Source organism: Ctenopharyngodon idella, chromosome 7 (assembly GCF_019924925.1).
Source record: "Ctenopharyngodon idella isolate HZGC_01 chromosome 7, HZGC01, whole genome shotgun sequence".
In the NCBI taxonomy this organism is placed as follows: Eukaryota; Metazoa; Chordata; class Actinopteri; order Cypriniformes; family Xenocyprididae; genus Ctenopharyngodon; species Ctenopharyngodon idella.
Window position 1 is genome coordinate 41776035 of NC_067226.1, and position 24333 is coordinate 41800367.

The 24333-nt window shown below is 35.4% G+C and overlaps 2 protein-coding genes across 2 annotated transcripts in view; one reads left to right on the forward strand and one right to left on the reverse strand.

Annotated features, from left to right (window-relative positions):
* Positions 1-1572: 1572 nt before the first annotated feature.
* gba3 (glucosidase, beta, acid 3) lies at positions 1573-8345 on the reverse strand. Its single transcript, XM_051900697.1, has 5 exons — positions 8133-8345; positions 7518-7742; positions 5956-6764; positions 5687-5810; positions 1573-2535 (listed from the first exon to the last, which is right to left on the reverse strand). Exons 1-5 carry the CDS (start codon positions 8206-8208, stop codon positions 2324-2326), a joined length of 1446 nt encoding a protein of 481 aa, XP_051756657.1. The 5' UTR covers positions 8209-8345; the 3' UTR covers positions 1573-2323.
* Positions 8346-12697: 4352 nt separating this feature from the next.
* Positions 12698-24333, forward strand: part of LOC127515987 (adhesion G protein-coupled receptor A3) — a 51111-nt gene continuing 39475 nt past the window's right edge. Inside the window, exons 1-2 of the mRNA XM_051900211.1 lie at positions 12698-13792; positions 22189-22260. Of these exons, the coding sequence (XP_051756171.1) occupies positions 13572-13792; positions 22189-22260 (293 nt within the window). The 5' untranslated portion in view covers positions 12698-13571. The remainder of the gene's footprint in view (positions 13793-22188; positions 22261-24333) is intronic.

Here is a 24333-nt window from a genome sequence, read left to right on the forward strand (position 1 = left end):
GTAAAAATAGCAAAGTACTTGGTGCAATAATCTTTGTAGCCTCTTGGTTTAAAGCTTATAGAGGATTTTTTTTTTTTTTTTTTTTTTTTTTTTTTTAAAGGATCTTATACAAACAAAGACTCTGCAGTATCAATTGAGAATATAATCCTGTCATTATTGGGGCCCAAGGGAGGCCTTTTTCAGCCACTCAGATGATGACAGTTCACAGTGAGTGCCTATTATTCAGGACTAAATGAAACTGAAAATGTACATGCCACACTGAACTGGCTGCTAAAAGTACAGTCCTCATGCCAGCAGAAATGGCAAATCCCTTGTAATTGTGCCATTAGTGTTCCCATTCACTTCAGTCCAAATAGGCTGTAGTCAGTCAATTGAATGTCACGACAGTATGGGAGAGTTTACTTTTATTGCCATCTCCTATGCTCTATCCTTTACATTTCCATGAAAATATCTTTTTATCTTTGTGATTGTCTACTGACCGAAGATGTTAAATATTAATTCCATAGTATGTAATTTTGATTTAAAATTGGGAGCTTGAAAATGATAACACAAAACATAGGGGCAGAAATAAGCAAGTGGGCTTGAGAATATTCAATATAAAAACATTTACGTTTATGTTCACTGTTATTATTTCACATTTGTCATGAAATGAACCACCAAAGGCTATATTATTTATTATAATTATAAAATAATAATTCTATATTGTAGAAATTGGTAAATTCACGGAAGGCCTCAGTCATGTTCATTTGACAAATATTCAAAATTTGAATGCTTGGAAGCATTAAGTCACTCATGAGGTTCTTCATTCAAGTATTGTAATAACATAAAACATTAGTTATTGGTGTATTGTTACTTTCTGGCCTACAGATGTATAAAGATATGAAAATGATAAAATTGAACACTTGCATCATCATAAAAGGAGAGCTGCATCTGACTTTATTAGGTAATGCACTTTGAAATAGATTCTCTCGCATACACACTTTGTTTTTCTTCTGTGGTTTATTCATTGAGGCTGCCTTTATCTCACAGGCTATCTCTGTTTCTACTTCTTTATTCCCCTGGACCATCTTTCACTCCCTGCTGGCTTCTCCCCCAACACTGGAGCCATATCAATCAGCACATACTGTCACAGACGCTGAAAACTATAGGATGCTCGTCTAACAGGGTTCCCACACCTCTTGACCAGTGAATTTCCATGAATTATCAAGAGGTTCGTGATTAATGAATAAGGATTTTTTTAAAATATCTTTATAGAGAATGCACTCACAAAAAGCCATTTTTTTACCCAACGATATATTTGAGCATAACCAAAAATCATTTTAGGATTTTGCTAATTGCCGTGACTTTTCCAGGCTGAAAAGCACAAAAATTTAACGATATTTCCAGGAACCCTGTTAGGACTGAGACACAAGTTCCAGGTTTTGAATATAATCTACTTCATACTGGAAATAGTTAATTAGCAGCTAAATTATTCAGTTAATTTATATTAATCTAATGAGTTCCCTTGTAGCTGAATATTTCATAAGGTCTGTCAAAATATAACAAGTATATTCCAATAAAAATGTGCCTCCATTAATTTGACACCTTTATTATTGTCCATCAGCGGAGGTGATTGAATGTTACAATTAAATACACTAATTTAGAGTCAAGAAACCTGTATAAAAAATGTATTTGGCAGCCTGACTGGATTAAAAATCACTTCCATTGTTGCTTAATACACTTGTGCTCTGATTCAAGTAATTTGAACAATACAGTTTGATTAAAAAAAAAAAAAATACCACTCAAACATTCTATAAGGTAATAATTCGAATGTCGAATTTGAATTTTATTAATTTACAGTATGCAATAATGGCTGTTCCTGGGTGAATAATTAGAACAGAACCCTAATTTTTAAAGTCATTTACTCCCTTGGGAGTTTAGGGCTGCGGTTAGGTTCAGCATAACCTCATTTCCAATAGTAATTACATGTGCAATCCAGTTAACGACACTTCAGTTTGCATATAAAAATCACTACAAACTGTTACATTAATATCTCATACACATTCTCATTTTACACTATTAGGACTGTGTAATGCCTGTAGATCTGGCATAAAGCAATTCCAGCCAATATATCAGCACAAAATGCTGTTCCAAATTTAATACCATTTTGGACCACACAGAGGCAGCATATATCAACAAAACACTAGAACTGAAGCCTTGATTCTCTTGCGTCATACTAAATGTTTAAGAACTCTCAGCTAAAGCAAATCATTTTCATTAGACATTTCCTGATGTCATTTCTTCATGTTTAACATAATGTTGATTTTGTTTCTTAGTAATGTTGTTAAACGCTCTTCGGTTTGGTCTGAGAGTGATGTTTGGATATGACAGCAGCATACTCTCTACCTGAGCGGTAAATGGTGCGCTTCAGTTCAGGTGTAGAGAAATCCACATGAAACAAGCCGAAGCGCACACTGAAGCCATCATTCCACTCAAAGTTATCCAGCAGTGACCAGGCAAAATATCCCTTTACATTCACTCCATCTTGACTGATAGCTGGAAGACAAACACATCATGCAGTTGATCCTCAAAACAGAGCTCCTATCATATTATAATAATATAGTATATATTATTTGAAATGATTCCAGTAGTCTGGGTCTCAAAGCTACAAGGAATAACTGGATTTTACAATTTCAGGACTACAGCCACCCTTGTGAAAAAGAAATACACTTAAGCATACTTTTAAAAAGAGTACTTGTTACATCAATAATATACATTAAAATACTAAACTGAATATAATGTTTTTGAAATTGCAATTAAATGAAAATGCATTATAGTTTAAATATATATAATTAGTTCAACTTAAGGGGTCGTTCACACAGAACACGTTTTTCTATTCCACTGCACTACTTTTCCATTGTTTATCAATGTAAACGTGCTAAACGGACGTCTTTAACTGTTACGCCCGCGATATTTTTAAATATATTTCAGATTGTGTTTGTCTGAAAGAAGAAAGTCATATACACCTAGGATGGCTTAAGGGTGAGTAAATCATAGGATAATTTTCATTTTTGGGTGAACTATCCATTTAATGTGCAAAACGTGCGGTTACAAAAATCCAGCAGTGCGCATACAGTACACACGTACTCTTCAAATGACGAATTTCGCATCACGTGCACTGTACGCTGACCCTCGCGTATACGTAAAAAGTGAAGTATACTTTGGGCTTAAGAGTGCCTTTTGACCCACTTAAGTACATCTTTCTATGTAATCTCATAATTACTTCTATTGTCTTTAAAATATAGCATTGTTGCATGTACTGACAAGCATTTATGGTCAACTAAAATTTACTTTAATGTAATTTCTATTGAAATTAATATGTCATGTATTTAAATATATTTATGATCACACATTTGCAACGATGGAGTTGCAATTTAGTACATTTAAAATATGAATGTAATATTGAATAACAGTACACTTCAAATAATAATCTAGTATGTTATATACACTACCAGTCAAAAGTTTGGAAACATTACTATTTTTAATGTTTTTGAACGAAGTCTCTTATGCTCATTAAGGCTGCATTTATTTCATAATAAATACAAAAAAAAAAAAAAAACAGTAATATTGGGAAATATTATTACAATTTAAAATTATGGTTTTCTATTTTACTATACTTTAAAATATAATTTATTTCTGTGATGCAAAGCTGAATTGTCAGCATCATTACTCCAGTCTTCAGTGTCACATGATCCTTTAGAAATCATTCTAATATGCTGATTTATTATCAATGTTGGAAACAGTTGTGCTGCTTAATATTATTTTATAACCTGCGATACTTTTTCAGGATTCTTTGATGAATAAAAAGTAAAAAAATATCAGCATTTATTTAAAATAGAAATCTTTTGTAACAATATACACTACCGTAATTTTTTTTCTTTTTTTTTTAAAGAAATTAATAATTTTATTCAGCACAGATGTGTTAAATTGATAAAAAGTGATAGTAAAGATTTATATTGTTAGAAAAGATTTATATTTTGAATAAATGCTGTTCTTTTTAACCTTTTATTCATCAGTGAATCCTGAAAAAAGTATCACAGGTTCCAAAAAAATATTAAGCAACACAACTGTTTTCAACATTGATAATAACTGAGTATCAAATCAGCATATTAGAATGATTGCTGAAGGATCATGTGACACTGAAGACTGGAGTAATGATGCTGAAAATTCAGCTTTGCATCACAGAAATAAATTATATTTTAAAGTATATTAAAATAGAAAACCATCATTTTAAATTGTAATAATATTTCACAATATTATTGTTTTTTCTGTATTTATTATTAAATAAATGCAGCCTTAATGCGCATAAGAGACTTCGTTCAAAAACATTAAAAATAGTAATGTTTCCAAACTTTTGACTGGTAGTGTATTCACATCAAAAAAAGTGTACAAAACAAGTGAACAACAAAGATTATTAAAATAATTATTTAAGATGCACTTTTAAAGAAAAAACATTTTATTTGACATTATTACAATTATTATTACAAGTGTACTTAAGTGTGTCATGAAATTGTACTCTTTTTAAAGGAGGGGTGTAATGCTATTTCATGCATTCTGACTTATTTACACTGTTAAAGAGTTGCATTCTCATGCTAAACATGGCCAAATACACTACTTCCGGTTTTGGACCGGGTTTCGGAGAGTTTTTTTCGAGTATGGCCCTTTATCACGTAATAAAGGGTAATCATGTAATAAGTCTCATTTAAGAAAAATAACCGTTAGACTGCAAAGTAAGAAAGAAATCACAGTATTTTACACCTCACAACGAATATCAGTCAATTTTATTACGGTTACTTTTCTTAAATATGACATCTTTGATGACGTATGCAGCCTTCAAATGCGACCTCCGGAGGACACAGCCTCTGAAATGAGACGCAGCTCCTGTCACCAAAGGAGTGTGTTTTTGGTTGTGAGGGAAAGATTACCTTTTTCAGCTTCCCAAAGAACCCAGCGTTAAGGGAACAGTGGATGAAGCTTGTTTTTCCGGGGCAGCAACGGAGTTGTGCCTGTATGTTTGTTTGTTCCTGGAACTTCAGTGATGAATGCTTTGTAAACAAGTCCCAGTTCGTTGCTGGATTTGCAGATCACGGGTGGTGGGTAAAGCTGCATCAGATGTCTGTGTTTTGTTGGCAATCGGCGCACAAGTGCATAAAATGTAAACAACATGAACGGTTTTGTTCCCTTTTTATTTATAATTATGTCGCAGCTTGCAAACGATCTCTACACAAAAGCTGCGTGTGCTCGTGACTCTTTAGCTCTGCCCATGGCAGGCACGCCTCCAGGAGCTCGGCTTTTTTCGGAAAGACTCGGTACAGCCGTATCTATCTTTTATAAATATGATAAAACTAAAGACTTTTCGGAGATATGAAGGATGCAATACTACTCTATAGGTACTCAAGATTAAAATGAGATTGGTAGAAACTGTGTGTGTTACCTACCCTTTAAGTACACTTAAGTGGCCTTTTATTTCATTAAATTATATCATCTGCAAGTACTTTTTTTAAGAAAAACTTTTATTTTTTTGCATTGAAGCACATTTCTTTTTTCACAAGGGCATTACTAATCTGTATAAAATTAACTGTATAAAATGAACTTTGTACTCTACAGTTATTTTATTATACATTGCGCAGTGATAATATGACAGTACCTTTGCCAACTTCCTGCAGAGTGTCCTGATAGAACTGAGAGCGGTTGGCATCTTCTATCTGAACCGGGCCCATCTGTGAAAAGCCATTTTCTGTGATATAGATGGGCAGACTGGTATAGGTGTCCTAAAAAAACAAAAACAAGCAAATGTAAATGATTTTGTTAATATGCCAATATATAAATCACTGTATAATAAATATACTCCTAATTAAATAAAAAATAAAAGGAAGATAGAGAAAATTGTGCACTTGTACAAATAAATAAAAGTACCTTTATATATTTTAGCAATTTCCGCAATCCGTCAGGAACAACAGCCAACCATTGAACCCCACATATGGGCCATGATGGGTCAACAACCCGCTCTGCCCCCTGATCCCCTACAAAACTGAGCTCGTTGTTCTTACTAGCACTACTTAGATCTTTTACTTTCCGAGACGTGTAATAGTTCAGTGCAAAGAAATCCGCTGTGCCCAGAGGAGTGGGCTCTTCCTTTGAGAAGTGTGGTAGCCGTAAGCCCTGCTTGTATCCCAGATCCAAGCTCCTAGTCTCAATCCTGAACCTCATGGACTCTGGGTAATCTCCTGTGCAAAACACAGGCCAGGCAAACCAGCCTAGAGTGAAAGCCTTGTAGCGCTCAGTGGCTGCAGCATCTTTAGGACAGCCCGGGTCCAACGGCTCTGCCCAGTCACTGTTCAGAGCAAGAGACACTTGCCCTCCTTGTAAAGACCTGAAATGATCATTATAAGTATGCCAGGCTTTGGTGTGGGCACGCAGCATGTTATGCCCAGCCAAGTAGACTGATATTCCTGGATCTTTGATCCCAGGGGCAAATTTGCCATCCTCATGGCCCAACTTGGCACAAACATAGGGCTCATTCAGTGTGATCCAGAGCTTTACTCTGTCCCCAAAGGTCTTAAAGCAAAACCTGGCATAACTTTCAAAGATGTCTGCAATATCTGTTGAGTTCCATCCGCCAAGATCCTGTAAGGCTTGAGGTAAGTCCATGTGGTACAATGTGATCATGGGCGTCACATTACAAGAAATCAAGTCGTCAATCACTTTGTTATAATATGCCACACCTGAGGGTTACAAAAAAGGGTTAAACACGCAGGTAAGCAACTTCAGGGAGTGTAATGATTTAGGTAACAACACGTAGGCCAAAGCTGAATTTGCACACTTTTTTACATTATCTGTGTCAAACGTTTAAATCATTTAGAGTCGACATGAAACAGATTTTTTCCTTACTAATGTGACATATATATAAGAGCAAAGGCTTCACAAGCTAGGAAAAATGTAGGGCGGGACTTGATTTTGTCCACTGGCAATTGATTTGACCGTTATCAATAATTGCTATGATCTCATGTGAATGACACATCATTAGAAAAGAGATGTTGTCGACAGGTTTTTGATTAACCATTTTGATTAAACATTACAAGGGCACTTGAATTAAAAAAGTGCACAGATAAATAATTTAGAATAAACATTGCAATATTTTAAACACGGTAAAATAGTAAACAATTATTTGAAGCTGAAACAAAACCCAAGAAATACACAAAAGTTGATGCTTTGTTTACTCAAACTTTTTCATGGATTAAGAATGCTAGAAGCATTTTGACTCATATTTCATAATTTCCTGATCCTACTGGTGAAAATGTATGCTATTTAGGCCTATATCCCATTTTACTTTTTGTGTTTTTTTAGTAAAAAGTTATTTCAAAGTATCATTTACAGTGTTTGTAAATCTGTTTAGCACAGAGAAAGAACAAGCGATTGACTTATTTTTTTTTTTACTCTTATGAACCTCACACAATGGCTAATTTTGCCCTGAGCACCTTTTGGATTCACATGATTTGTGGTTCCATCGGGAAGGAGCCGTGACCAGGATATGGACAGACGGTAATGAGTGAGACCAAGCTGTTGGATACATTTCAGGTCCTCTTTCCAGAGCTGATAGCTGTTACAGGCTACATCTCCAGTATGGTCTTCAAACACCCGTCCTTTGGCGTGGCAGAATGTGTCCCATATGCTGGGGCCTCTACCATCCATATTCCAGCCTCCTGCAAGACAGTTTAAGAACCCATTATACATAATCTCATTTCATTTTTTGTCATGTACAACTATCAAATAACAAAGTTGAGAATTTGACTGTTACAGAATAACAATCTCTAGAAGTCCACATCTACCTCTAACAAAAAGTACTGTAGTAGTGCTATGGTACAGTGATATCAGCCTACCATGGTACTATAATGTACTTTAAAGAAAAAAGACCATATAATTAAGGTATTTATCCAAAAAACATGACAGTATAATGATACCACGTTAAAAAAACACTGCAGATTGTTGCTATTGCATGCATTCTGCAGATGCTGCACCTGCACTTGAGTCAAATTCAATAAACACCGCGACGTTTACCACAGTAAATATGAACACTACAAGTGTAAATGTACCTTCTATTTGATAAGCAGCAGTCGCAGCTCCCCACGCAAAGTCTTTTGGAAATACGGTGACATCCAGTAAAGACATGTTTAAGCCAATGATGAAGGGAAACTAGACAAAGGTATCGCGCTATTAAAGGGAGTAAAAACACTTGCTATTGACCAAAGCCCGCATATGCTTTGCTTTAGTTTCGATAGTAGCGCCGCTTAAAGTCAGCGGTGAACGTCAGCACGCCCCTGCACGTTACGTCATCGCGCACCTCCAGCACGAGCGAATCTTTTACAAGGTACATTTTAATTTTTAAACAATTTTTTTTTGTTCATTTAACACCGTTAAAATACGTTTCTACTTGGGAATGGAATTATACAAATGTATAACATTTTATTTAATTTACACTAGTGGCTATTGGGGAGAAACATGTTAATTTGTGTTTTGGCTCATCGAATTGTAATGCAGGAGTTTATCATATCTCATGTTTCGTAAGAGATTGAAAAGCAAATAACAAATGGGAATGAAATCTGAATAGCCCCAAGGACAGAGACCTTTGACCTGCATGAGGTGCAGTCCTCTTTACACACGGCTTTAAATTGTTCCTGATCATAATGACAATGTATGGGAAAGATTGATGTTCCCATAGGAAACAGAAACATCTCTACTCGATTCAGAGTCACAAATGCTGCACACAAGGCATTGTTCTCTTCAGATTGTTCTGATAGGGCAAACTTTTTTTTTTTTTTTTTTTTTTTTACTAGGCTACTGCCAACCTGTCTAAACTTGTTTGTAGTGCAGCAGTGTAAAGAGAGCCTTTTGTGAGGGCCACAAAAAACCAAATGAGCACCTACACAATAGATCAAGGATCCTTTAGTATTGTGTTGCACTTTGTTTTGTGGTTTTGTAAAGGAAAGCTATAACTTTAAAGGAAATGGATGTACTTTTTCATTAACTTTAGAAGTGGGTCAGTTGTCTCTTACATGTTTGGATGACAAAGTTTATTAATATTCAGTCATAAATTTTAGGTTAAAATTTATAATAATGTATAAGGAAAAGCATATTTTTGGTGCTGTAACCTGACAGCTACTTACCTTTTAATCAACTTTTTATTTTGTGTAAATCTTAAATAGTGCTGTGGTGTTACAAATTATTTTTTACAAATAGAAATATATAGTCTCTCAATGAATGTGAGGTGAGGTCATAAAACTGCACACTTTTTAAAATAGTTTTAAATAAAGTACTGCATGTCACACAGCAACCTTTTAATGACATAAAAACATGTAGGCTAGTCAAGGAAAATATCAAGGAAAATATTTAGTAAAAAGTGCCATTTTTTAATGCAATTTGCCTGGAAAATTAATGGAAATGACTAAAATTTATAGTCATAAAAATCTAAATTAAAACTCAAAATCACAGAGGGGTTAAGAATGCTAAAGCAAAAGAGGTCAAGAATTCTCAAGAGCAGATTATTATTTATTTATTTATTTTTTAGAACGATAATTTAACAAAGTGCATATACACTTTGCATATCAGATGACAACATTTACAGGGTCATAACTCTTCAATAACCTCCTAAAATTTTTTAGAGGACAGAGCTGTTTTCTCCAGTTTTAGCCAAGATAAATAAAAAATAAAAGGACAACATTGACAGCAAGAAAAGCAATCTAAACCTTATCAATAGCATTAACAAAAAAATCTCTCATACTGCTTCAGGAATCTGTCACATTTTTATTAATAGTTAAACAAAGACCTTTGGGGTGAATGTGATTTCACCAAGTACAACATGTTCCTCTATCAACATATTTGTTGATCCTGGAACAACATTCCAATCAACCAATCAGATTTGAGGGACACGTATACATTTTATGTCAAGTTTAGGCTAGCAACCACGGTTAGGTGCTTCTACATTAGTGCTATTCACCAGTGCTCGAAGTGGACCAGTCCCGGCGTCATGAGAAATTCGAGTTCCCCCACAGGAATCGGGTCTCCTTTAGGACCCAGGCAGTAATGCCTGATCAAAAGTTGTTATTGTGATGTCTTGACTAATTATAACCTATTTCACTATTATATGATGTTTATTACATTAAGTGCTCAAACAACATGCTTGAAATATAAAATGAATGCCTATGTATTGGAATTGGAATGACAACCATGCCTAAAAATGCATTTTTTAATAAGGATAAGGATTGTTGCACCATACTATGTTCTGTAAATGTAATTTAATATTAATTTTACACAATAATAGCAATGTGGTATACTATATAATATTACTATTATACATTTTTAATAAATTAATTGTCATGCTAAGTACACACAGACATCATTAATTTGAAACGTAATTGGGAACTATATTGGAAGCAAAAAACATATATAATAAGATAAGCTAGCAGGCTAATTGGGTAGATGTATGCTATGCTAGTACATAAGCTAACTAAAAAAACAGTAAAAACAAGAAATTCTTGATTTCACAAACTATAGCTTCAGTTAGTATATACTAGTATATGAACCATGTAATTTAAAAGACTTAATGGTCATTATAACACATTTTAAACGATATAAATCATAATGTGATTTTGCAAGAATTATAATCAAGCACTAAAAATACTACCCATTAAAAGTCCGTTGAACCAATGGGATCACTCGGGGTCCTAAAAGAGACCCAATTCGTAGGGGGACTTGATTTCACACTTCTCTATTTTTACCTTTAGCGTACCGCCAGTTTTCCTTGCGTACCGGTATTTCCGACAAGTTGCACGTACGGAAGGCCGCCGCGCCCTACCTTCTTCAGGAACACATTTTGAACCGAGCATCCAGAGTACCGGCACTTTTATTTTTCCACATCAAGCATTGTTCACCTATCATTTCCCTCTGATTTTAGGGATAAGTTATGTGTAGGGTTAGGTTTAGGCGTAGGGATAGGGGGTGAACGTGATTTCACCAAGTACATGTTCCTGGATCAACATCTTTGTTGACACTAGAATAACATTACTATCAACCAGTCGGATTTGGTGGACAAGTTTACAGTTTATGTCAAGTTTAGGCTTACAGCCAGGGTTAAGTGCTTCTACATTAGTGTTATTCAGCTATCATTTCCCTCTTATTTTAGGTATAAGTTATGGGTAGGGTTTGGTTTAGGGTTAGGCCTAAATTTTCTGACAGGAATGTTGTTCCAGGATCAACAAAATATGTTGATTCAGATCCAGGAACATTTCTTATTTTAACTAAATCAAGGTGACCAGGGATAGGGTAAATTTTCAGACAGGAATGTTGTTCCAAGAACAACACAATATGTTAATCAGGGACATGTCTTGCTTGGCAAAATCACAGTGACCGAGATTTGAGAAGTCAGTCTACCTCAATGAAAAATGAGAGAGTAGGGAGTGATGGCAAAAACTTTGTTCATGGATATATATATATATATATATATATATATATAAATACCATAAAGAGAAACTGAGGATAAATTCTATAGACATATAGGCCTACTTACTTAACCTGTTAACTGTCACTGGCCCACCGGTGGGCCCACAGCCATTACATACTTAAAACAGTAATATCCTATACTAAAACTAAACTAATCTTGACAAACTATATATCATTTGAAAGCTTAGAATCTCTAGTTTTCATATTTGGTGACTGATTTTCAAAATAAATTACAGAAGAGCAGTAATTTATCAATTTGCAACAAGCATATTTTCATACTCATAAGGCATGTTCAGACCTTTATTTTGAAATAGCGATGAACATGAAAAATCATTGAAGATTGGTTGAAACATGTTTGTTTTCATGCCAAGAGTTCAAAAGATAACATCCATTCAATTTTTTTGAGAAAAAAAGGTCTGAAAATGTTTTTAATAGGAAAAAAAATACATTTATGATTGTGGCGGTGATCTATAACCCACATACATGTTGTTTTGATGTTTATTAGAAGCTGAATTCATATCAAATTCTGCCAAACTTCCCATACTACTTCTATATAGGATGTCTACTTCATAAATTGTTTGAAAATAATGGAAATATATGGTTCAGATCACTCAAACCATATATGGAAATGGAGGCGCCCTTATATGGTCAGTAATGGAGCTTGGTTGTCATCTAGTGAAAAAGTGTGGTACTGCGCCCAAACAAAATCTTACTGAAAGCACATTTTTTGAGATATCAACCTGAAATTTGGAACACAACTTGTTCAGATTTTTGGCTTTGATTTCCTTGCAGTTTTAGAGTAAAACTTGTTTTGTAAAATATATATTTTATATAAAATATTATATTTTTTACATTTTACATTTTCATAAACTTGAACTTCTATAACTTTTTTTCTGTTTCACTTACATAAGTTATTTCACTTCTACAATAATCTGCCAAATTTCATCTTTAAAACAAGACCAGCCTTATGTCTATATTCCAAAGTGTTCTTGAATTACAACCATTTAAGTTTGGATAGTAAATTTTCATGTCTAAAAAAAAAAGTGGGGGCGACAGTTAACAGGTTAAGTGTCTGTATAAAAGAAAATATCTTTTAAATTAAAGGTTTGGGCAACAACAGTGAGTTTAACCAGAAGGATCGGTGTTCACTGGAGTTCAGACCAAACCTATGATGACGTCAGGGGAGGAAATGGAACATGGAGCCCGAGGCTCAGAGAACAGCAACACACTCCGCAATGGACTGAACGGCGCTGGATACATTCACGCGTTTACCGTCTGACCGACTGCAAAGATCACACTCTGGGATTCTGGGTTACACATTAAGCTTGTATCTTTCGAAAAGCGTTTTACCGTCGTTGTAGATAGCACCATTTAAGCTTATGTGGTACAGTCGCAAAGTGAAAACCAACTTTACGCATTCAGTTTCTCAAGAATGGTTTTATTGTTCGTCACGCGGATATATCGCGTTTAATGACCTGTTTTAGAGAATCTTAGAGTAACTACCGTCTGAAAGTCTTTCGCTTTCTTTTGGAATTCAAATGTGCAATGAGAAGAGCACAGAGAAAAAGTTTATGTGAACAGATTTCCTTGAGTTTGTGAGACTGTTATCTCGGGATGGTTGCAGCTGTCTCTCTTTTAGCGCAGGAGCGAGATCTCCACTTTGACTAGAAACAAAGAAAATGCTTCGTGTAAAACAGTGGAAACTTGCGTACAATCAGCTGGAGAAGGTTTGTTGAGTTGTAGCAATGATTCTTGTGGAAAACAAAGAAGAATATTCGACCGCTTCCTTTCGGACTGCTTAATGTGGAGAGCAAAAACCATGATAAATCGACCCATCTAATGTTGTGTCGAGTCAGTATTTTGACCATGACTTAAAGGAGTGCTGACCAGCGTCTCTGCTTGATGGCTTTTGACGAATATTCATCGCAGAGATCTTGTTTAGATATAAAGAACAACAACGAAAGGTTTTCTAGGCTATTTATATGCTAATCTAACCCCCTCTTCTTGCCGTGTGAATATCAACGAAGGCAGGAGTGATGTCGCTGGGCGCTACTTGCGTCTTTTTCCTGGCTTTTGTGCTGCTCAGAGGTTTGAGCTCTGCAGGATCGATTAAATGTAGCTCATATGAAAACATCAAAAGTGCAGGAGGGAAAAGCTCTTCGTCTGGGGCCACAGTGGACAGAAAAGTGGCCTGCAGTAACATGGAGCTCCATCAGGTGCCTTCTACTGAATCATTTCCCAACAGAACTCTCACACTGTAAGTCAACACTCATTTACCTCACCTCACATATTGTGTTTTAACATTTAACATTGTCGTTTATCTCTAAAATGCCTGTAACCAGATATCACAATGGGCATTCCTGCCATTTGACTTCTGGTCCTTTTGGGAAACTTTTGAGAAAAAAAAGAAAGTGATTTTTCAAAAGTCTTACAGGTCAAGCTGAGTGACTTAAATTGTGTTCTTAACAAACATTTATTAAATATACAAAATAAATAAATATAAATATTTAATCCACTGATCATTTGATACTATCCCGCAGTTTCACAGACAAGGCTTAAGCCTAGTCCCAGACTAAAATGCATGTTTGAGCTGTTTTAACTGAAAGCAGCTTGCACTGACATATCTTAAAATATGTCAGAGCTATTGATTTGTCTCAAGATGCACACCAGAAATGTTTTTTTCTAAGGCACGTTTATAAAAGCTAAAGACTAATCCTGGCTTAATCTAAGTCCCGTCTGTGAAACCAGGCCTAAATTAGCTTATCTTTTTACATTTCTCATTATTTTACTTGAGTGATTAAAACTTTTTTTTTGTGATTAAGCCTTTTGAAGGACACACACTATTAGTCAATTAAACTGTGATTCACATTATTGAATACGATTAACTATGATTAAAACAAATACATAGAGTGGATTCAGCCATACAATGGTCATGGTCATAACAATAACAGGACATAACTTATTAGCAGTGAACACTTGAAATGGTATATTTGATTTAATTTTGGGTAACATGTACATTGTAAGCCATAATGGCTAGCAACCGTGTGCAAATTTTGTTTTGCATGCCTACTTTAGATATTAGTGAACTGGTCTGTGATCTTTAGCTGTTGTTACTTAATGGGATAGTTCACCCAAAAATGAAAATTGTGTCATTTACTCACCTTCATGTTGTTCCAAATGTAAAATTTGAGTTTGGCTGAAATATCGAGAGGCTGCTTGTTGCTGAAGAACTTAACTATGACTGGTTTAATTGAGAACATGACACCCTGAACAGCATAAAGAGTCCAATTACCCACTTACAGATTTAATTTAGGGCTTTATTTATATCTAAAAACAAAAAGTGGTTGAAACACATACATAGAGCACATCACACTTGGTGAACACAGAAGCTGGTGTGAAAAGCACGAGAAAGCGCATGACGCATACATGAGCTTTCGTGTTTACCAGATGTGATATGCTATATGTATGTTTATTGTTTACATGTAAATAAAAGCTTAATTAAATCTGCAAATCATATAAAGCAATTATATCTCTTCACAAGACTTCACAAAACCGCTCTGTTCATTTTGCGACACCTTTACAGCCTTTTTGGATTTAAGTTTTGGTTGTGTGGACTTTCAGTGGAGGGACAGAAACCTCTTAATTTCTCTTCTTAACACACTATTAGTCTTATTGGTTTGGAACGATGTGAGGGTGAGTAAATGACAGATTTTTTTGGGTCGCCTTAAAGGTAAAAATATTTGGTAACATAGCATAACACTACCAGTCAAAAATTTAGACTGAATGTGTTTTTTAGGATCTTAAGAATAATTATTTTTGGTTTAGTTTTGGCCTGTGCTCTATCTGTGACTGGCAGTGCAGCCTTATTAGAGTTTAAATGAAAAGCGGCCCATGTGACGGTGTCTTTCAGAGATGGATATCAAGCATGTCTGAAAGCCTGAATGGTGCATTCGTCTTTCTTCATGCGGCTGTGCTGAGTTTAAAAAGAGTGGAAGAACGCATGTAAAAGCAAAGATTTTGGTAAAATAAACTTAGTACACACTGTTGAAACCTTGATTTAGGTGTGTATAAATTTATTTCACTACTTTTTTTTTTAACTGAAATAAAAGTTTTCTTTTAGCTGAAAACCAAAAATAAACTTATAATTGGGTAGTTGAACTCTATATGCTGCAGGGTGGTGAATTAAACCAGTCATAGGAAAGTTCTTTGGCAACGAGATGCCTCTTGATATTTCATCCAACAAATTGTACATATTGCTACTTTAGCAACATTTTCGGTCACGGTGACATGCTAATGTAAAGTGAACATTTGATTTAGCAACCCTAGGTTGATATAACACTTTCTCAGCATTACGTTGGTGAAGCTTTGTGAGCTGTTCCCATTGAATGAGATTGGTAATTGAAATTCAGCAGTGTCAAGTTCTCAGACACTGTACAGGAAGTCTCAGCATTACAATAGCCAAACTTTAAACTTCATTCATGGTGTCTCAATAACTTAGTTTGGCACATGAATGGCTATTTACAGATAGGTTGAGTGTTTGTGGGCTGCAAATCCAGCAGTTCTGTCAATTCACATGATGTTTTCTTCACATGGAGGGGCCGACACTAGTTATCCATGGAGTTCTACTACTTCTTTTGACCTTCTCTAACCCTGAAAATCAATTACTTTCCTCAACCTGCTGTAGGATATCCTTTACCTCACACACATATGTGGGGTCAGCAGGTTTACTATACCACCCTTTTAACAGTCCCCATTTACAACCTTGTGAAATTAAGCATTTTGATTGCTTTTTTTAACGGGTGGTGGGTCAGTTGGTTTTGATCTTGTTAAAGTCGACGTGAAATGAGAATTTACCCTATCAGTTTTCTACATGCATGGTATAGATCTTATCGTGTACGATGGATCTGGAGTTTGAGAGTTTATGCAATGCTGCTTCTTAAATATCCTGCAAATGGCTTTAGGAAAGTTACTAAATCTCCGCCCAACGTTGACATTGTTTCTAGTGCTTGGGAACGGTTTTTAGCAATTTCTGTTGTAAGTGGATCATGTTTGTGCAGCTGTCTTTTTATGTGAGTGCAGTCATGGAGATTGTTTCTCTTAGGCAAGTGTTGAAAGCTACACCTGGACTGAGCTGTCCTCCCTAAAGCACACCTGGTAACTAGCAAGGCAGTGTGGGATAGATTTCAGAAAAGCTTCAAAATATTCATTAAAAGTTTTGATTAACTTAGACTTTCATGGTTGCAACTCAACAAGAAAATATCAGTTGGCAGCAATAGTGAATCATTCATCCACAGGTCAAGTAACAAAGAAATAAAACTATTACAGATATTTGAGGTTCAATTACTTTATCCTGTCCCTGTTAATATGCAGAGTCAACAATAAGCCATTCATATGTTGATTGCTCACAAATTACACACTTCACCTTTAATGCAATTATTTCCGTCTCATGAGATTGAGAAATAATCTGTCTGCAGTTTAAATAGTTGGTTTTATCCTATTGGTTTATCCATTTTTGCCCTATATTTCCAAATATTATACTGTCTGTTTGAATGTAGTCCATGTTTTTGATTTTGTCTTGCAGAAGAAATAATTTGGATCCATTTAGATTTTATGTAAACTGTGCAAGCATGTTTTGCCGCTCTCTTTGCTTTCCAGTGGTGCTATTTGTTTGGTCACTAGATCCTGTAAAACCTCTGAAAATCAAGATAAGGTTGTATCTTCACCATCTGTCTCCAGCACTAGCAGACCTGCAGGTGCCTGGCCAAATGCTCATTTAAATGCTAATTGTTAGATTGTCTTGCCCACTGATGCAAGTCCCAGACGAGTGGTCATCACCCCAATCACATCATGTTCAACTGGTCTACACCTCATTCTTGCCCACCAGACATATCTTATTGGTAGATAATGTAAATTCATGATATATTCACAATGATTTTGCTGGCTATATAAAGTTCAGCAGCATTGTGGATATTGTAATTATTTGATGTGTTTTTATTTTGCCATTAAGAAAGATGTCCATATAGGTCCCTTTTTGAATTCCTTCATGTGATTTAAAGGTGGAAAAATTGCTGTTTATTATATTGGCGCATAGAAATGAGTATATCATTCTTCATTTTAGGGTTGCTGATATATCGTTTTAGCATCAATATCGCTGTTTTCTGTGTACACACAGAGCCACACAGACAGCACGCAAACACCGAATTCCGGTCTCTTCCGCATCTATTTGTGCTTGAATGGACTCATACATACAAATTATGTCAGAATGCCCATCTCTGCAACAACAAGTATCCTCGTAAACAGTAGCGTATGGCTTACGTGAACGTAAACAATTGAGAAAGAAAACTGATGCGTTATTTTGGATCCATGCATTCGGTCTTAAAGTGACAGCAGCCTAATATTCCATTAATGAGTAATTAATGTTAATCAAACAACTAGATGCTAAGAAAAAATCACTTTTGTAGTTGTAATAAAGATTCATTATATTTAATTTATACAGTGAAGAATAAGCAGTGTTATTTTACATTTGATTATTCAATTAATACTGTTAAAAAAACAGTTTATTTAATTTGTATCTTTGTTCTATTGCATTTATGTACAAATTTACAGATTCCCCTACAAAATCACCCCAATCGTTCTAGAATGATTAATTCTTTCCAAATAAAGCTATTCAAGTCATCTGGTTAATTTTTTTTTTCATATTGCAATATATATCTCAGAAAAAATATCAATTCTTTTCCAATATTGTGCAGCCCTACTTCATTTAGTGAAAAATGAAATGCTGAATAAATACTTTACTGCTTCACAGCAAATACATAAATATCAACATATTTGAATATTAAAAGGCTGAAAAATATATAATTTTGAGCTAGTCTACCATTCAAACATTTGGGGTCAATACGATTTCATAATGTTTTTGAAAGAACCCTCTTGTGCTCACCATGGTATTTTCATTAAAAATACATTAAAAACAGTAATACTGTGAAATATTACAATTTAAAATAACTGTTTTCTATTTTAACATTTTAAAATGTAATTTATTCCCGTGATGGCAAAGCTGAATTTTCAGCATCATTACTCCAGTCTTCAGTGTCACAAGAAATCATTCTAATGGCCAGGTTTAATTCATTTTCTGCGTTCCACTCCGTGTCTTTCAAAGTAAACTCCTTTGGTTATGAGCGTGGAAAGACGCATTTGGCACGTGCACACTACCTACTTTGATCACTTTAAACGTCCTTGCTGAACCATTTTTTTTTTTTTCTTAAGCAAAAAACAACAACAACATTTTAATTGCCCTAAACTTTTGAACAGTAGTGTATATTGGCCAGCCCTAAATGTACAGAAAAGCAACACAGAAAGTTCAGAGGACTTGCATTATTCTTGCTTTTATTAAATGAATGTTTCAGTTATAAAACGCATAATGTGTAGTTACATTCAGAAACAAGCTCGTTCTGTGTGTTGACTTGATTTTGTAAAATAAAATCAGTTCTGAGTAAAGCCTTGTAGACACTTTTAAACTTGTACTCAGGCTCACACTAGGAGTTGTGTGTCAGTAATTCTCCTGGGCTCATATTGTAATCATGAGGGAGGGGAATCGCTCCCAGCTGGGAGATCGCTATGCTCATGAATATCTGTATCACTCTCAAATTGATCTTGACAGATCAGAGTCACAAGGCAGCGTGTACTTGTTTATCCTTACAAACTTCAGAATGTTTTCAGGCATTTTTTTTTCTTTCTTCTCTTGACAGCTTTTAAATCTACAATTAAAGTTGCCAGAATTAAAATGTAAACACAAACAAATGTAATTGCTGACAGAAGAGAAGTTCACCTGAGAGATACCATACGTAATATGTAAGACTACAGCTACAATTAATGTAAATGATGATTAAACTCTTTCTATAGTGTTATCAACATTTTATTCTGTTTCATAAAACCTCAAGGCTATGTATTGAGAGATTTTTATTTTATTTTATTTTTTCTGTGTTCTTATACATTCATAAGTGAAACAGGATATTCAATTGTGATGCATATTTTTTAAAATATTTTTTTCTTTTAACCGAAAATCGAAACTGGAAATAAAGTTTAATCAATACTTAATTACTTAATTAATCAATTTTCTAATATTTTTTATTTTATTTTTTTTAAATAAAATTATACAGAGGACAGCTTCCTGAACCTGGGAGAGTACAATGCCGGCTGTATACAAAGATTACTTATCACTGTAAAACGTCCTTCTCAAGTCGTGCTTGCAAAGTTGGTTTAGATCGATCGCTTGATCATCTGCATTTTCAAAATCCGAAGCTTGAACTGACACGGTAAAACCGACAACATTATTAACTGTGTTTACAATTGCTTAAAGCCTTGGAAGCTGAAAGTCATGAATATGGTAAGGGGAGTTACATTTCTGACACATGATTGAGGTGTTTGGCCAGTCACAACACAGTGGGTCATCCTGCCAATCAAAGCACTCTGAGCTTTTCGAAAGGGCTTTGTAGAAATCAACACATTTTAGACAGACAAGAAAAATATAAAGTCTGAGATGTGATTTCATTCATTGGGTATTAAAGGGGACCTATTATGCCCCTTTTGCAAGATGTAATATAAGTCTCTGGTGTCCCCAGAATGTGTCTGTGAAGTTTCAGATCAAAATACACCACAGATCATTTAAAAAAGCTTGTCAAATTTGCCCCTATTTGGGTGTGAGCAAAAAACTTTTGTGTGTATCCCTTTAAATCAAATGAGCTGCTGCTCCCGGCCCCCTTTCCAGAAGAAGGCAGAGCTTTAACAGCTCGCGCTTCGGTTGCTCAACAACAACAAAGTTGCCAAAATGACGATTGTCAGAAACAGTGTTCAGCCTTACATTGTTCAAACCGGAGTCGGACACTGATGGAGAGACTCAGGAAGAAGTTACAACTTTTAGAATGAAACTGGACGTTTCTGAATCGTTAGTGGATAAATTTATGTGGTTGCTGTGGAGTTGATTCAACTCATCGACTAGCATGTGCCGTCATGTTAATCTTTTGTGCAAATTCAGCGTTGAATTGATCCTCGTCTGTGAAGCAGTCCTGCGTAAAATGACGGCATGGCAACAACACTACTAAAACAAGGGGGGCAGGGTTTATGTAAATTTTAGGGTGATGTCACTAACCTGGGAAGAAGGTCGTTGTAGTCCTTAAACAGAGAATTCTGTAAAAGAAAATATCTCCCTTTGCATTGAACTTTGAGCGTCGTAACTTTGCAGATGTTGTTTATGCTCTAACAGCAACATTACACAATAACTAAAGTTAAAAAAGTGAAATCATAATCAACAGTCCTTTTAAGAGTAAATAGTATCATTTTTTATTTCATGTTGACTTTAAACAATTTACATCATGCAAATGCGTCCTCTCAGTACATTGCGACACTTGATAATATACCTATTCCGTAATGCTCTGCACATCTGGAGTTTGAAAATCCACAAGCTGTTAAAGTGAGGAGAGGATAGGAACTGTTTGTGTTTTCAAAGCCAGAAAAATATGTAGGCTGTCTCAGTAGGCCAAGCTTGTAATAAAGTCACCCCTCAGCACCCCATAATAATAACAGTCTGGCTGGGACCTGTGGATAAGGGGTTGTGAGCGCGAGCAACCGCATCCGGTGCAACTGTCCCTAAAATGGCCAGCCACAAACAGTTGTGGTGCTTCCTCTGGAATGAACATCACTGTTTATTGCTGAATTACACAAAATGGAGGAGACATGCGGAAGATGTTTCCCCTATGTTTTGGCTCCGGAAAGCAAAAACAAACATGATTCAGCAGTGTATTTTAGCTGGTTTTCATTTGAGAAACCTACTTCTAAAGTTAGAGACTTTTGTTTAATTTTGCAGTAATTTCATGTTTCGAAATAAAACCAAGTTAAATGCAATTCATTCCTTATTTATCCGATGCAACTGTTTTCTTTCTTGTATATCACTTGTAAGCTGTGTTTAGCACTGCACCATTTTATAGCAAAACAAATTTTCTGGTGTGTGCCTCAGCAGCCACTAAAGCTCCGCTCCATTGATAGTCACGTCAGCCAACTGGCCGTCATCTATATGGAAAATTGAAGCAAGGAGACATCGGATTTGTTTCAGACCTGTTCTATTAGACTGATTCAGAAGTAGGATTCATAGGTTCAATCAGTGTATTTAATTTCTGTCATTAGTTTTTTGTCATTTAGCAGGCGTTTTCATTAGGCCACAATAGTGATTTTCCTTTGGGTTTAAACTTTAAAACTTTTGGTTACCAGTTCAGACCTTTTAATGGTTACATTACCACTCCAGTTGGTTGCTATGGTAACTTTCCATATCTTTCTGTATCTTCAGCTGTTAGAAGCTTCTTTCTGATGATTAAGAGCTTAGCTAGTTTCTTGTATTCTCAGCTGCCTTTCCTTGTATTTGCTAGGCCACTTAATATTATGCAGTGAGCATTTTTTTTTTTTTTTCTGAGGTACTTTGTTCATTGAGTCCAAGGTTTTTCCAAGGAGGATGCAGCTGATGAAAAATAAAATTTTGAGGATGTTTGCTCATGAACTTGCAAGCAAACAACAGTAGATCTAGTTTCACACTTCATGTTCAAGTAATGTATTATTTGACCGTGGTCACCTGGTTTTTAATATCAACATCTTTTGTTTTCTCCACAGGATTTTGAGTAACAATAAAATCCAGGAACTTCTGAATGGCTCTTTCATTGGTTTGTCATCACTGGAACGACTGTAAGTTCAAAATTTTCTTTATTTGTTATATTAATTGTAGTTAATTTTAGTGCGCTTAATAGGCTTATACACTGTTAATAGACTGTGATTATGAAAATTATAAAAGTTCCTTAAATTCCATCCAGAAACTTCTCCCAGAACCAGCCTTCCCTTGTTAAAAAGTACACTGTAGCATACTTATTACAGAAATAATATACCTTTAGAATTACTGAAAAATATATTTAAGTGCAAACTGAATGAATTGCTTTCAGACACTTAATTGCATATTAATTGCAATTAAATGAAAATTGTATTATAGTTTTAATTGATATTAAATGCAGTTAGTTGAACTTAGTAACGGATCATTACACTTTGACACCGATTCAGTTTTTGTTTCACTTTTTCAACTTCAACGAAAACAAATAAAGTAAATTAAGTCCTAAACCAATTCATAATATATGATAACTATCTTCTTTATTTATCTAAACGAATTTAGTTTTTTTATTTTATTTATCTAAAAAATAATTTAAAAAAAGATGACAAAAAAGGGTGTGGTTTATTAAAGGAAACAAAAAGAACAGGTGAAGAGGTGAGGATGTGGAGATGCGGGAGTGAGATCCTGGTGGAAATTGGTTAAAGTTATGGTTATAGTAATAAAAAAGCATTTATGGTAAACTAAAATGTACTTTAAAGGTGGGATAAGTAGATTTTAAAAAACGCTGTTGGACATTGTTGATGTTTGAAATCAACTCAAACAAACCCACCCCTCTCTTCATTGCACCGCCTCCAAAACTCACTTTTCAATCCTATTCCTAAGCACCTTGCTCCGAGTCGGTCTCGAACCTCGGCCCGTTCGCTGCTGGCAGGCGAGGCGAGTGCACTAACAATGACGCTCTAATGATAGTCAGTGAGCAGTGCTTTACCTGCACAACTCTCACTAGCTGGCCACTGTTACACACGCAAGTGCGAGTGGATGTTTGTTTATCACCGCTGACTCGCAACAAAATGCGTCACGAAAAATAAAGCGCAGGTGATGAACGAACGACAAGGAAGCACAAAAAATGAACGTATAGTACTCAAGAGTAATAAACAGCTCAGCAGCTCCAGACAATCATGACAGTCAAACCCAGTGTTACTCACATGTAAAGCGGAATCAAAGCAGCCTTTGCATCTGTTTTCAGGCCTTTCCGTTTAGCTCTCTCCAGCGCTGAAAAGCTTTTCTAATATAAACGCGGGTCCTAAAGATCTTGCCCAGTCATAACCCTTCATTCCAGTGATATTCTTTTAAACTCTTTTGTATTGTCTCATCTTTCTTCCTGCAGTTATTTTTTACTCGTTATACAGCATTTATGCCATCCCAAACTGGTTTTGATGAGTTTAAATATGTAACATTCATAGCAATCACTGTGATATTTGTAAATAAAATCTCTTCATAGTAAAGCGTCTTTTGTTTCCAGTGTAGATGTCTCCATTGTTTATATTGGGAACAATCTAGTTTTGTGTCAGTTTTGGCTTTCTGAGTTGTTCTGAAATGTTTATTTGATGTGGACGTTATCCGGTCTTTGACATTAACAGTTCCTTTTTTGAAACCAGCAGTTTTTTCAGGTAAACTGCAAAGCTGGTTGTTTCTTATTCTGACGTGGACAAGGCTATGTTGTCAAGCAGAAGGGAATCCCTGATTTTTCTGTTGAGGTACCGGTGAAGGATCATAAGGCTGTTGGAGACCTCGAGGAGGTCATGCTGAGGGGGATGTCAAGTGAAAGTTAATTATAGCTGTTGCCTTCAGGGAGCACAATCGTCTGGTCTTGGCATCAGTTTACTGCTCTGTACTTCCGTTAGGCATTCAGTGTCACTCACTGTAGCAGTGCTGGTCAAATGCTAGAGCTCACAGCTAAATTTAGAGCCAGCCTGTACATTGAAATGCCGTATTTAGTGTTGCTGTGTATGTGTGCACTTTCCCTTATACTGCTACCATACATGACCCAGATTTTCAATGAACAGCAGCCGCTGACCAATAGGCATGTTCACGGCATATCACATAACCAGTTTCTTTCAAAGAACTGCTGAATAAAGGGATTGACACAATACTTTTTT

Coding starts and splice junctions, on each gene's coding strand:
- gba3 (XM_051900697.1), bottom strand. CDS start 8,208: ATGTCTTTACTGGATGTCACCGTATTTCCAAAAGACTTTGCGTGGGGA. Junction 7,743..8,132: donor TGCTGCTTATCAAATAGAAG/GTACATTTACAC, acceptor ACTGTCTTGCAG/GAGGCTGGAATATGGATGGT. Junction 5,811..5,955: donor AATTGCTAAAATATATAAAG/GTACTTTTATTT, acceptor TTGTTTTTTTAG/GACACCTATACCAGTCTGCC.